Raw genomic sequence first — 15,034 nt, 5'->3', positions numbered from 1 at the left:
TTAATGAAGAGCCAGCGAAAAGACCATTAATTTACCCCTCACGAAGTTTCTATCTGTACGTGCATCGTAAGAGACAGAGGGGTGAAAGAGTAAAGATTCATCACTTACCTTACTTAGTTTGGTTAGTATAAAACGGAGCTCTCTTCCTAGCATAAGAGCGATCAATTTTAATTGGAAAATAAATTCCATTATTCAAGACAAGATTCTTCACTATTTTAGTAACTCCAGATTACAAAAATCATTTGCTACATATCAATGATTATACTCTATTTAGTCACTAGAATAAAATAATAATTTTCATATATTCTTGTTAATTATTCTTGTTAAACTCTAACCATCTATTCGAGGTTGTAAACCTTTTTTTTCACAAAAAAAAAAAAAAAAAATCAAGTCAGTCAATTTAATTTTGTCATTATAAAAAAAGCATTTGATCTCAAGCACCAGTTTTAATTTAGCTTTGAATCAAAATATGGACAGAAATGTAAAAATTCTATTTACTTAAATAAGGGAATAAAATTACAAATTTACCCTAGTACAATCTTAATTACAAAGTTGTACTAGGGCCCGATACAAAGAGGACATTTTCGCCTTTTTCACCTCCACCTTCCCTAATTCTCCCTTGAAGCATTACACTTGCAGAGTATTTTCACTTAATCTTACCTATAAATCAACATATAGTTATGTTATTACATACTTCTCAATTTGGTAAGGACACTTTGATCTCTTCCAGTCGTCTTCTCATTCTGAATTGTCGTCTCAACGACATTCTTTTCCAACCCACTAACCGCCTCAAGAATGCCATGACCTAAGTAAATCACCAAGGATGAATATATATCAATAAAAACGTTAATTCAATGTTCTTAATTAATGTAAACATGTCCTCCTTAACCTCACCTCGGATGGTTCTTGTAATGAATAAGATGCATTCGTCTCTTTGGGAATCTTGGACACAAGAATCCCAAATCCTTGACCCCTCTCTCTCAGCACCTAATCAAATGTACAAGGGCGAGACCATCAAAACTCAAGAAAGAACAAAATTGTCTCATTTTACACTATTATCCTTAAAAATAAGGGTGAATAGCAATTTATCCCCAGTGATATGAAAAATGAGCACATTACTCACTTATAAAAAATATATAGCAACTTACCTCCCTATACTTTTTAAAATGAAGCAATTTAGGGAGGTAAATTGTTTTATTTTAAAACTCATGAGGGGGTAAATTGTTGTATTTTAAAAAATATAGGGAGATAAATCATTATTTATTTTTTTTTAAGGGGATAATTTACTCATTTGCAATATTACAAAAGGGTTGCTACCATTTTTCCCTTAAAAATAATATTGTCATCGGCTGCAGTTTAAGAGGGTATTTTTTAAAAATATATATCCTTTTTTTTTTTGAAAAAAAAACTAATCTCGAGACGTTCCGCATAGAAGGTATTTTAATACACTATTGAAGCAAATATTTTAAAACCTAGGATACCTTAAAAGCATCTTCATCGCTTCGATCATCTCCGATGTAAACAGGAAAGACATCAGTGCAATTTGCATAACCTGACGAATGAGATCCCACGTAATTGATTATGTTGTTAATGAGGTCGGGACCATCTAAGCAAAGAACTAATTAAAAACATTAAGAGATGATTAACAAAGGATTAGTAATTAACTCACCAAGTGACTCTAATAGGAACTCAAGAGCCTTCCCTTTGTCCCATTTAATAGTTGGACGGATTTCTAACACCTGCAATAAAAATTTTCCCTTGGATAAGTGAAGGTGAGTCATTTGTCTTATCTCATATCAAGAAGTCATATCAAAGTTCTTGAATGTACATCAATGTACAATCCACTAAAGCATGTGGTCCACGATTAAATAATTTTTTAAAAAAATAGAGAAAATAATTAATTTTATATTTTTATTAATATAAAATAAAATATAAACGTAAATTACAACAAATTGAATACGTATATAGCTATTTTGTCTTTTGAACAAAAAACCTAAAAAAAAAAAAAAAACCCGAGTCTCTTTCATGTTTTTCCAATGCAATGCTTATACAAAAATATTGATTTTACAAACATCACACGATTGATCACTATTTTTAAATTCATTTAGCGTATGGAGTGTCACACACCTTTCTTCCTTGGGTCAAACGAAGGTTGGGGTAGTCTTCCAATACAGCCCCAACTTGCTTGGCCAGTTCACTCCATTTCTGCAAGTTGATGGGAATATGCATCAAATCTCGGAAATAAAATACTACCTAGCGTAGCTTTGTAATAATTGGGACAATAATATGGATTAATTAAATACTAATTTACTAATAGAAAATAAAAAAAATATATTTTAGACATATATGTATGTGTGTATATATATATACATAGACACACATACCATCTCATCAACGCAGCGGAAATGTACAGAGACGCAGAATTTGTTGTTCTCCACCCTTGCCCCTGGTGTAGATTTTGTCACCTCCAAAAGGGCTTTATAAACCTGAAAATTGTCAAATTATAATTATTATTTTTTCAAAAGTTTAAAAACTAATTGGGTGTTAATTACTTAAAAAAAGAGATTAAATAATTTAATATACTTAATTAATTACCTCGTCGATCATGGGCAGAAATTCACTTGCTGGCTGGAAAAGAACAGCTTGAGCACCCTGCTATCAGTTCCCATCAATATTTTTCACCAAAAAACAACAAAAAATATATATACATATATATAGAGAGAGAGAGAGGGGAGAGAGAGAATCCAATTACATGAGAGAGAGAGAGAGAGAGAGAGCATACTTTCTTATATTTGGAACCTTTTGATGGGCCTTTTATGTCCATGCCATGGCTTCCAGCATAATACAGCTCTGCCAGACGCACAAAACTGTACACCTTTACAGACACAACAACAACAACAAACTAGCAATTATTTCAAGGTCTTACAACACACACACACACACACACGCAGACGATGAAACTATGTGCAGTTTTCCGAAAGGACAACAAACGACAAAACAAATATTATTGTTTTTTTTTTTCAAGAAAAAGAAAAATTGTACCTTGTCCCTGCACCTCCCACTCACTATGGCAGTGGGAAAATATCTAGCAAGTTTCCTCACTGTCGCCCTCATCTGCAGACAACATCCAAGAATTACCAAAAAGTGATTTTTACACGCACTAACACGTGTGCGTGTGTGTAATTTTCTTGGAGTGTATGTGTGTGTATATATACTGACCGCTTCAGACATGAAGGCTCGATCAGGGTCGTCCACTATGGGTGAAAGGGTGCCATCATAGTCCAAGAACATGACAATTTGCTTTCCCTTTGAGGCACTTGTGATTTGCTCGAACATGTCTAGAGCTGATGGATGGTGTAGCTGTTTCATCAAATACCCTACTTGTCATTACATGGAAATACCCATACGTATATATGTATGTATAGGTGGGTATATGTACATACATGTTTGGGGTAGGGTGGATGGGGTGGGGTGGGGGTGGGGGTGGGGGTGAGGGGGGGGGCTTACAATCCAAGAATCCTGGTCATCGGAGAGAGATGAGGCTTTTATACGAGTGGGAGAAGAAGCCCTCATAGAATCGACCCACGCGTTGATTCTTGCGCCATTATTGATCCTAGAAATGGTGATGTAAGGTCCGGGAACGGCCGCCGGAGGGGGCCGCTGCGCCGCCGTGGTGAAAAGGGAGGACCCAGAAACCGCCATTGATATCGCCACGTTGATTCCGGTCTTGGCGTCGGCAACCACCATGTTTTGCTTGGTCATCGATTTTTCAGCTTTCTTCACTACAAAAACCCACCACAAAAACACATTTTTCATTGTTTCTCTTTCAAATTTTCATGGAAAGAATGTGTTCTAAGGCAAACCCATTTTAGTAAGAAGAAGAATTAAGGTATTATTACCTAGAATATGTCGAAATCTCTATGTTACGACAAGTCAGAAACCTGAGAACAGAGACCTCTGTTTTCTGCTAAAAATGCAGTAGAGAGAAGAATCAAGAATGTTAAAATGAGTGCAAGAACCCAAACTTTGGGGGCAAAAGTGCTGATGAGCTGATGAGCTGATGAAGAGCAGAAAAGGAGAAGAGTCTGAGTATGTGTTGTGTGAAAAATTGAGGTAGTTTTGGTTGTTTTATAGTTGTAAGAAGACACAAACGGACGAAAACATCCTCCTAAGTTTTGGTGGGACCCACACCTGTTCGAGTGGGATCACACTTAATATCCAGAGAGAGAGAGAGAAGGGGGAATCCCCAACCCCCCCAACCACCGCCCTCCGCCTGGGTGTCTTTCTGCCGCCGCCGTCAAATCCACAGCCCACCACCACCAGCAGCCACGTGGGGAAGGGAAGCACTCATGTGGGTTCCTGCCACGTATCCCGTGCGCGTCTCACCAACACCACCCACCGAATTTGGGTACTGGGATTCAGGTTTTCTTGAATGGATCCAAAACCACATCTCTTTTTGGGGTTAAATTTTGAGGTAAGCTCTCCTTAAATTTGTTTTAATTATAAGTAGTTTTTAATTATTTAAAAAATTATAAATAATTTTTTTTAATAAGTTGTTATAAGGGGATATTCATAATTTCAGTGAGTTCTTATAATTTTTCAAACAATAAGAAAGTGTTGATAATTATGGCAAATTTTAAAAAGTCGGTTATAATTTAACTTAAATTTTAACTCAAATTGAGATTGACCAAAGCTGAATTAATTATATGATACATGTTATTATTTTATTGTATAATTAGTGTAAAATTCAAAAAAAAGTAAAATTACATAACAAGTGTATCATACTTGTTACGAGATTAGTTTGATTTGGCCAAATTTAATTTCGATAAATTTATTCCTTGTTTGGGAAAAAAAATTTCCTTCTAAAAATACGGGTTGAAAATATGTAGAGATTTTCTTAATATGAAAAAAATGATTTTTATTTATTTATTTATTGTAATATCAATTTTTAAATCATTTTATTTATTTATAGTTTGTAAGTTATTTTAATGATTTCTATTTGAAGTTATTTCTATGTATTTTTAATATTAAATTCAAAACATTTTATTGACAAATATTTTTAAAGACCACAATTTAAAATCATGATAAATCAATATTATTAACCATAATTAAAAAAATAAACACAAAACTTAATATTTTTACCGCTATTAATCAATATTCACAATGGTTTTAACCAGTCATTCCTAATGTCTTGGTTATTCTCGCAGAAACAATAGCGAATGACCATTACCAAGCCGTAGTTAATTTGTATTTGTCATGATTTTTTTTTATAGTAATTAACAATAGCAGAAAATCATATTTTTTTCTAGTGTATATGATATATAAAATAGAGGAATGATATCATATTTAAATAAATTGACAAATACATCCTCGATATATATTTGTATTTATGTATATGTAAATATTAATATACATTATTATAATAAAATAAATTATTGCAAAATATATTTAGATATATATATATATTGGACACATGCATGCATATTATAAGTTTATATAAAATACTAAAATACAAATAAAAACACAACTTATAAGATTTGAGAAAAATGTGGTTGTTAGAAATTGAGATAGTATTAAAATTATTGTCACTAAATATGTAATTAATAATAGTATTAAAATTATTGTCACTAAATATGTGATTAATGATAGTATTAAAATTAACACTTGATTTCTTTTGTCGCTAATTTTATACCTTTTTGTAGTGTCATATAATTTGATTGTAGGAATTTTTTTTTCCCTCATTGGAAATGTTCTCTTTATTTAAGAATATTATAATTTTGAAAATATTCTTTCATGTTTATTTTTAATAAGAATAATATATTATTTTTATAATTAATTAGTATGATGCTATATATATTAGTATTTTAAATAACACGTCTTTTAATTATTTATGTGTAGAAAATAATTTGGTATCATATTTGTTGATATTTTCTCTTAAAACGGTCCAATAAAATATATAGATTATAATAGGGAGAAAATACATTTATTTTTCACTAAGCATAAGTATATTTTTGTCCATTTAAATTAAGATTTCAAAAAAGTACGTATTAGAAGGTTTCAATAGTAAAAAAGGGATTTTTGATCGATACCATCTCCATAATACAGGGAAGAATAGGGGTGTAAATGAGTTAAACTCGACCCTTTTTTGTGAGTTCGAGCTCGAGCTCGACGAGCTTCTATAATCGAGTTTGAGCTAATTTTTTTATTGTTATAATTATTAGATTAAATTATGAGAATCACCAAATTTTTACATAAATTATAAATAATAGAATAGATTGCATAATGCATATTATGTTATAAATATATCAAAATATAGTATGATATTTTAATTTATTATTATAAATATAAGCTACTAATTAATTTAGTAGTAATATAATTAGTAAAATATAACACAAAAAAAAAACTTCATACTGAACAATTTAAAATTATAGAAAAATATCCATTGTCTGGAATAATGCAATTGAAATACATAAAAATATTTTATGGTTAAGATTAATATATGTTCACAATTTGCAATATATTTTTATAAATATTAGTATTATAATGATATAACTATCATCTTACATTGTTGAACAAAATGGGTTAATTGGGCCATCAAAATTCAAATCAAATAGTTAGATATGATCAAACTTACAAAAAAATACATTTGGTAAAATTTTAGGCTTATTGGATATGCGAATGTCGAGATATCATACACGGAACATAAGAATAATTATTCAAGACGGTGTACCGTCAAATCAGGCCATGTGATTGTAAATCATAACGACTAATATAATCTAATAGACACAATCTTATATATATATTTGAATTTGGTATTTATCGAGTGCCCAAATTTTCAGATATCATAATTTTGATTAAATTTTTTGATCTTATTATATATATAATAAAATAATAATTAAAATAATTAAAATTATTCAACCATCATTATTGTTATTATTATCATTATTTTAAATTAATTCATAGGAATCACTGAATTTCGATATAAACTTATAAGAAATAAAATAGATTGCATAATTAATGCAAGTATGTATCTTTAATATCAATATAAAACTCAGAAATAGATAAAAAAATAATAAGTGAATTACTTATCAATTTAAAAAATGTATAACACAATACAAATATATATTAAAATATAACATAAAGTTTATCTGTGTCATATTAAATAATTATTTTATAAAAAAATATTATAATTTACTAAGTTGTTGATTAAATTTATTTTTGTGTAAAAATTAAATATATAAATAAAAGTACCATAAGTTATTATTATGCAAATAAAATTTAAATGTATGATATTGATTAATAATTATAATATTTGGTCAATTTTGAGTATATAATTGAAAAAGTATTGAATATGAAATTAAATATATAAAATTTTTAAAAATAAAAATATGTATAAAAAATAAAAAAATAAAAAAAGCTCGCGAGCTGGGAATTGAGCTCGAGTCAAGCTCAAAATCAAACTAGCTCGCGATACTCGTCTGCCAACCCTAAGGAAAAATAATGAATTTAACCATAATTATTAACTCCTATATAAATGTCGTTGAGCTCAAGTTAATTTGAATCTTGAAACTGATCGTTTTAAAGTTGTCCAATATATATTTTTTGTGACAATATTCTTATCATAATATAATTATTAATAAGTAATAAAAATTAAATTAAGTTGTCATTATGTGAAATTATTGATACATTTATAATAACAATACAAATATCGTGATAATTATAGTTTTTGTCACTATACACTATGTCACTAATTTCTTGTAATGATAACATTTGCAGAATGTTCTTGTCACTAATTATAATCTAGTGGACGACATTTATAAAAATTACGAAAATCATTGTAGTGATTGAATAAAATTTTATTTCACTTGATCCATATAACTAATAACAATTTTAATATCTCCACTTAATATGCACTTATTTCATAAAATACAATATAAAATATCAAATTAACAAACCTCGATCACTACAAATGAGGTCAGAACTGTGAAATAGTCTGTCGTCAATTTTTTCTTTAATATGTGGATTGCAGGTGAAATTCAAATTGAACTATACGAACAAGAGCTGTTGAAGTTGTATTATTGAGGTCCTATCGCTAAGGTCACCATATTCCCGTATTATTTTGTGAATGGTTACAATTTCCACACTAAACGTCACGGCGTACATAAGTTAACTATGAATTGTGGGGTATGTGTTAAAAGTTCATTATATACAGACACGGATGATGACTTCCATAGTATACTCGAAAAGATAGTTTAGTTAGGTTACCCACTAATTCAATAGTGTTTGTTAACAGGGAGGAAGGCCACCCTCTGCGGTGATGTTTGTTCAAGAGGTGGTTCCTCGCCATAAGGTGGTAGAACTACCTGATAAGGGAAGAATTACAAAAATACCAATATACCCTTAATGAAGGGTAAAAGTAACATTCTGCGCCATAAAGTCAAACATAATTCTACATAAGGCGAGGAAATCCAGTTGCGTGATTAACAGATAAGATCGCGGATCTTCGGCTCTAAGCGTGATCCAAGCGCATGATCAACGATGAGTTGTCTGATTGAAGGCTCAAAGACCTATGATCTTGACACGTGGCAACCCGATATGGTAAGTTTAGACTATATAAATATGCAGAAATCGAGCTAATAAAGGTAATTGAGATTTTCATAACAATCTAGCTTTTCTTCATTATACATTTTAGACCTACAATCTAACTTGAGCATCGGAATGTCTTTATTGGGGCCCGACCCGACTAGCTTGACATGTTTTCTGATCCACAGGAATTCCTTGAGATCGAGAACAAGACGTGATCGAGATCGCACATTCATATCATCTATTTTGGACCCAATCATTTTGGCGCCGTCTGTGGGAATGACTTATGGAATATGGAGGGACACTCATAAGGAAAACATGCCAGACATGGAGACGCCACTAGAAGCGAGAGACCAGACAATCCTATTGACATGACAAGAATTACAACAAATGATGGAAGAGGCAGGCAGGAAGGCTATTGTCGCTTACGAGAGAAGAACGACTATCCCAATTGAAAGAGAGGTCGCGAGAAGAGGCTGTTCAAAGACAAGGATCCTGAAAGAATATTAGAAGGAACGAGTAAATAGGAGACATATAAAAGGTACCATACCCCGTCAGAAGTAGGATCGAGTAGCCGCGATTGAAGCCATCAAAGAGGTCCGGCCATCTCGCGAGCTGAGGTAGACAATGTGAGTAAGCAGATCGCCATGCTAGGAAAGCAAATTGACGAACTCAAGAAGCGAGGAGAAATAGTGTCTCACAACCGGAACTCGCCTTTTTGCAACAAAATATTAACTGGAATCGTCAATCTGATCTTCAGAATGCCCGACCTCCCAAATACGACGCTAAGGATCCACAGGTGCACTTGGCTGCTTTTGATATGGTAATGAACCTTTATGGGCAAATTATTTGTTACTACTCTAACAGGGAAGGCCCAGGAATGGTTCACGAGTCTACCTCCGGGAAGCATAGAATCACACGAACAACTGATACAAAAATTCACATTCCATTTCGCGAGCAAAAGAAAGCAGAAATGATCTGCCACCATTTGTTGACTATACAACAGAAAGAAAACGAAACTTTGAAGAGTTTCATGGGACGATTCAATAACGAAACACTAGAGGTACAAGACCTCAGAATAGATATGATGACCAATATCCTTATTCATGGATTGAAGAAAGGAGTCTTCGCATCTGCATTAGCAAGAGACCTACCATCAGATTTAGAGCAATTGATGGCTCTAGCGCAAAAATATATTGACAAAGAAGAAATGAACGCGATGAAGGATGAAGAGTGGAGGTTCACTGCAGATCGGACGAGAGATAGAGATTGTCATGGCAAAGACAGAGACGCACGGATGAAGATGGAGAAGGTGCGAGAGCCTCCATACTAGCCAAAGTATAGCAAATACACACCTTTAAACATGACTAGAGCAAAAGCTTTGCTAATGGTGGAAAAGGATGACGTGTTGAAGTGGCCTCGACACACAAGGTTCACTCTGGCGAAGAAGCATTCAAACAAATATTGCCGATTCCACAGGAAAAAAGGACATGACATAGAAGAATGCTACCAGCTAAAAGACGAAATCGAACGGCTGGTGCGGCAATGGTACTTTAAGAACCAACTACCGCGAAATTTCGAAAGAAGGAAAGATGGTCGTCGAAGCAGATCGAGGAGTAGAGATAGGAGACCAAACTGGGCAGGGGAGAGAAATGATCAAAATGTGAAAGAGAATGCGCCTGTGAAAGGCATTATACACACAATAGCTGGAGGGTAAGAGGGATGGTCCAGGAGGGCCAGGAAGATATTCGAAAGAGAGAACAGGTCAAATAAACGAAAACAACTAAAGAACATAGTGAGAGAGTAGGAAATCGTGTTCGGGGATCGTGATACAGGAGAAAGAATAAAAGCGGATAATGATCCTATGGTAATCAGAATGGACATTACAAACTTCACAGTACATAAAGTGCTGATAGACAACGGGAGCTGGGCTGACATTATATTCAAAGATTTGCTGGTAAAGATGGGACTAGACAATGCAAAGTTGGAACCAGTGACGACACTTCTGGTCGGATTTGGAGGAAGTGAGGTCACATCGCTGGGCACGATAGACCTGCCGGTATCTATCGGAGAGGAGCTGAAATGGAAAACACTAATGGTATAATTTCTTGTCGTAGATACACCGTTCGCTTATAATGTTATTCTGGGGAGACCCAAACTTAACTCTTTCAGAGCAATAGTCTCGACCTACCACCTGAAGATGAAACTCCCAACCCAATACGGGATAGGAGAAGTGGCGTGCAACCAAATAGAAGCCAAAAGGTGTTACAATTTGTCCCTGAGAAAGAGCGAAGTTACCGAAATGAGAAAGTTTGAAGATATAAGAAGGGTTGAATTGCAGAAACAGAAACACGAGAGAATAGAACCAATTGAAGATCATAAGGAGATCGAACTAGTACAAGGAGATCCATTGAAAACAACGAGAATTGGATCAAAATTGGGGGAGTTCGAAACATTCATGATCGCGTTTCTAAGAGGTAACGTAGATATGTTCGCATGGGATCCTTTTGACTTCAAAGGTATAAACCTAGAAGTGATTGTGCATCGGTTGAATGTCAACCCATCCGCTCGACCAGTTCAACAAAAGAAGAGGACTTTCGAAGCAAAGAAGAACCGCATTATTGAAGAAGAAGTCTACAAACTGTTGAGAGCTGGATATGTATCTGAGCTTCACTATACTGATTGGTTAGGAAATGCAGTGATGGTACCGAAGGCGTCAGGCAAATGGAGAATGTGTACAGACTTCACTGATTTAAATAAAGCTTGTCCCAAAGACCCCTACCTATTGCCTAGGATCGATTTGTTGGTGGATTCTACTGCAGGATATGAGATATTCTCCATGATGGATGGATATCAAGGGTATCACCAGATCTTCATGGCAACTGAGGATCGTGAGAAAACATACTTTGTAACCGATCGAGGTATTTTTTTGCTACAATCTAGTGCCTTTTCATTGAAAAATGCAGGGGCTACCTACCAAAAGCTGGTGAACAAGATGTTTGCACAACAAATTGGGAAGACAATGGAGGTCTATGTAGACGACATGCTCATCAAGAGTCAGAAGCTGGAAGATCATCTTACACATTTAGAAACGGCCTTCGCGACCATGAGGAGATACGGAATGAAGCTGAATCCAAGTAAGTGCACGTTCGGGGTCGGAGGTGGCAAGTTTTTAGGATACATGATCAGCGGTCATGGAATAGAAGCAAACCCGAAAAAGATCGATGCAATCCTAAAGCTGAATCACCTACATCCGTGAAGGAGGTCCAAAAACTAACAGAAATTGGGGAAGAATCTCAGAGAATCCAAAAGTTCGACCATGAAACTAACTGAGGGCAGAGGATATTCGACCTGGATATGGTGGAAGAAAAAAGAGACGAAGCACAAGTCAAAATGATACATCATAAAAGCATGATGTTGCGGAACCACAACAAAAACTTGAAACCCAGATCACTACAAGTGGGTGATCTCATTTTAAAGAAGGTAGAGGTCTCAAAACACGTTGGAAAACTCGACCCAAATTGGGAGGGACCTTTCAAGGTAATCAAAATCGTGGGAAAAGGAGCTTACAAATTGCAAGATATACCAGGAAGAGATCTGCCACGATCGTGGAACATTCAGAATCTCAGAAGATTCTATGCATAATGATGTGCCTGGAAAAGGCCGATCAAATGATCTCCATCTGTGAGATTATCCTCTTAATTGTCAGCACTTTACTCTAAAAAAGATCGAATCTGAAAAAGATCGATATAAATTTTAATCTGTGAAAGATTATTTCTATCTTGAATTTATTCTGTGAAAGATTATTTCTATCTTGGATTTATTCATCTAAAGCGATTATGTAAAGTTCCTTATTCTGTGAAAGAAAAGAAATCGAATCTGAGAAAGATCAAAATAAATTTTAATCTGTGAAAGATTATTTTTATCTTGGATTTATTCATCTTAAGCGATTTATTCATTGAAAATCGTATCTGAAAAAGATGGAAATAAATAATCTGGAAAAGATTTATATTTTCACAAGTACCTATTGAAGATCGTATTTAAGAAAGGTCGAAATCCTTCAATCTGTGAAAGATACTTCATAAAAGATCGTATCAAAGTAATACTTCATATCTGTGAAAGATAGAAGATTGATCAGAAGATAGCCCATAGATCATATAGAAAATGATTTTGTATCAAAGAGTTCAACCAAGCAAGAAAACTTAACAAAAAGTTATGTACAAAGAGTAAATTTCAACAGTCCTCAATTTCTTCCAGCAATACAACAAACTCATCATCATCCACGGTTGGTGGGGCTTCATCTGGGAAGGGTTGAACATTAGCATCAAGACCGGGATCGAGGCGTGAGACATCAAATTCTGGAGCGAATCCATTCAGAGTAGTCACCTGGGCCTTACAACAATTAAAGCCCTGCATTAAATAATCCGCAGCTTTTATCTCCACAGCTGATTAGAACACAGGAGCCTTCAAGAAATCACGAGTACCTTGTAGACGGATTTCGCGAACACAATTCGCAAACTCCTCGGAATTTAAGAAAACCTCGCGACCTTCAATTGCTCCGGCGATTTTCCCAGCAGCATGCCCTACCTCAAAACGCACTTCTTTACCAGCAGCGGTGGCCTGAGTGAGTTTTGAAAATAGTGCTGCTAGGTGAGATCTTCTAATCGGGTACCAATTTTTCACCCTCCAACTGAGCCACTAGGTGATAAAGGCTGCGAAGATCCTCTCGAGCCGATCTCCAGCATTCAGAAACCCCTTGGAGTAATTCCATATTCTTCTCTTCCTCAATCCTAGCCTCCTCCGAATGTTGTGCTAACCCTACAGATCGAGATCGGATAATCCTATCAGGTCTTAGGGGAGACTTACCACACTCCTTGCGTTTCCTCAACACCTCACTTGGGCTCTCCTCGTTCGCGGGGGATCGACCTCGCGATCCCTCATTGTCAGCATTTAAAGGAGAATGATCCCTACGAGCCAAAGGATCGTGAGATTGGGTATCTTCGCTGCCAACCTCAATAGTCACAGGTGCCCTAGGGATTGTCGCTTCCGGAGTCGCAGAAGTCGTCGGTTCAAGTTGAGTAGAGCCGGTAGAAGGTTTAGCGACCTGAGCTGCGAGCCGCTGCTGCAGCCCTAATACGTTGAATGATGCAAGCCTAGATCACCATGCCGTCTGTATACAAAAAATTCAAGTTTAGAACCTTGATTATGAGAAACAGGTAGAAATAAAAGGAAAATGTATCACCTAAAGAACCCTCCACTTGGAGGAGTGCTGGAGTTAAATGTGCGAGCCAGAGTATCTCCTCTACAAGAATCCTCTTCGGGTCATACCGATAGGAAGTCAGGCTGCTTATTTGATCTCCTTCAAGCCCCCCTCTCTCAGTGACAAGCTTTGGCTTTTCTACACTCCAGTTACGCGAAAAAGGCCACTCACGACCTGGACCTGGAGGTGGTCGGATAAAAATATATTTTTTCTTCCAAGGCCAACGGTGGAGGTCAAAGGATCGAGGAATCTACAGTCCTTACGAGCTGACAAATAGAAAAATCCCTATCTCCAAATCTTTTTGAGGTCGTAAAAGAATATAGCGACCAAAAGTTGTCAAAAGTAGGCTCAAAGCGATGAACTCTCATGATAATAACAAAGAGGATAATATGGCGGATTGAGTTAGGAGACAGTTGTATAGGGCATAGACTCAATCGACTAAGGATCTGGGCTACATACGGAGCTAAAGGAAGGCGCAATCCAGCTTCAAAATGATGAAGTGAGAACGCACAAAAATCAGGAGGAGGTTGATACATGCGATCAAACGACCAGGGTATAACAATTTCATAACTATTGGGAATGAAAAATTTATCCTTTATACTTTGAATTTATAGTCTAACGGTACTAACTATACCCATCCAAGGACTATGCTCTAGCATCGATTGATAATTCTCATATGTATGAGTCTCATCGGTGTCGGACCCCTCTACATGACGGTCCCGACGCGACCTAACCCTAGAAGGACCCTCCAGAATATTGAAAGGTGTATCCGAATGAGGGGAAGAAGCAACAAATGCAGAATTGGAACTGAAATTAGAAGTCCTGGATGAAGACATTGTACCTTGGAATGGAGAAGTCGAGAAACAGAGATGAAGACTTGAGATGAAACTTGGGATCGAACACTTGGAGGCAGCAACCACAAGTAGATGATGAAGTCGGTAAAATATTTTTAAATGAGACCCTTATATATATAAGCAGAAGGCGGACTTGTACTTTACAGGACTATCCATTCTAAGAGCGATGCGTGGCAATGTACTGTAGTGCGTAGATCGAGATACCCGTTAGTAGTCGACACGTGTTGTCCCATATACCAAGACGGTCAGTCTGGCAGCTGAAGTGAAACCTTTCGACTTCTGCAGTGTAATGTATTTCACTCAAGTGGGGGAGTAATGATGAGGGAAGAATTACAAA

At 35.4% G+C, this 15,034-nt stretch overlaps 2 protein-coding genes across 2 annotated transcripts; one reads left to right on the top strand and one right to left on the bottom strand.

Moving 5' to 3' along the window:
* Positions 1-470: 470 nt before the first annotated feature.
* LOC105171188 (putative trehalose-phosphate phosphatase J) lies at positions 471-4,117 on the bottom strand. The gene is made up of 12 exons (XM_011092219.3): positions 3,900-4,117; positions 3,508-3,782; positions 3,220-3,360; positions 3,043-3,114; positions 2,783-2,875; positions 2,596-2,652; positions 2,385-2,486; positions 2,128-2,205; positions 1,670-1,739; positions 1,482-1,552; positions 895-987; positions 471-805 (listed from the first exon to the last, which is right to left on the bottom strand). The coding sequence occupies exons 2-12, from the start codon at positions 3,760-3,762 to the stop codon at positions 698-700; spliced, it is 1,140 nt and encodes a 379-aa protein (XP_011090521.1). The 5' UTR covers positions 3,763-3,782; positions 3,900-4,117; the 3' UTR covers positions 471-697.
* A 5,829-nt stretch (positions 4,118-9,946) lies between these two features.
* LOC148786870 (uncharacterized) lies at positions 9,947-11,842 on the top strand. Its single transcript, XM_088884696.1, has 3 exons — positions 9,947-10,296; positions 10,459-10,607; positions 10,701-11,842. The coding sequence occupies exons 1-3, from the start codon at positions 9,947-9,949 to the stop codon at positions 11,840-11,842; spliced, it is 1,641 nt and encodes a 546-aa protein (XP_088740822.1).
* The last annotated feature ends 3,192 nt before the right edge of the window (positions 11,843-15,034 follow it).

Source organism: Sesamum indicum, linkage group LG9 (assembly GCF_026168435.1).
Source record: "Sesamum indicum cultivar Baizhima isolate 11 linkage group LG9, ASM2616843v1, whole genome shotgun sequence".
Lineage (NCBI taxonomy): Eukaryota > Viridiplantae > Streptophyta > Magnoliopsida > Lamiales > Pedaliaceae > Sesamum > Sesamum indicum.
This window is presented reverse-complemented; position numbering and strand designations above follow the sequence as displayed.

What these genes read in the sequence shown, in the direction of transcription:
- LOC105171188 (XM_011092219.3), bottom strand. Translation starts at nt 3,762, where the DNA reads ATGACCAAGCAAAACATGGTGGTTGCCGACGCCAAGACCGGAATCAAC. An exon ending in GAGCCTTCATGTCTGAAGCG is followed by an intron (nt 3,115 to 3,219) that starts GTCAGTATATAT and finishes TGTTGTCTGCAG; the next exon opens with ATGAGGGCGACAGTGAGGAA. An exon ending in GTTTGACCCAAGGAAGAAAG is followed by an intron (nt 1,740 to 2,127) that starts GTGTGTGACACT and finishes TTTTTATTGCAG; the next exon opens with GTGTTAGAAATCCGTCCAAC.
- LOC148786870 (XM_088884696.1), top strand. Translation starts at nt 9,947, where the DNA reads ATGACTAGAGCAAAAGCTTTGCTAATGGTGGAAAAGGATGACGTGTTG. An exon ending in ATACACACAATAGCTGGAGG is followed by an intron (nt 10,297 to 10,458) that starts GTAAGAGGGATG and finishes TATGGTAATCAG; the next exon opens with AATGGACATTACAAACTTCA. An exon ending in TCTGGTCGGATTTGGAGGAA is followed by an intron (nt 10,608 to 10,700) that starts GTGAGGTCACAT and finishes TTCTTGTCGTAG; the next exon opens with ATACACCGTTCGCTTATAAT.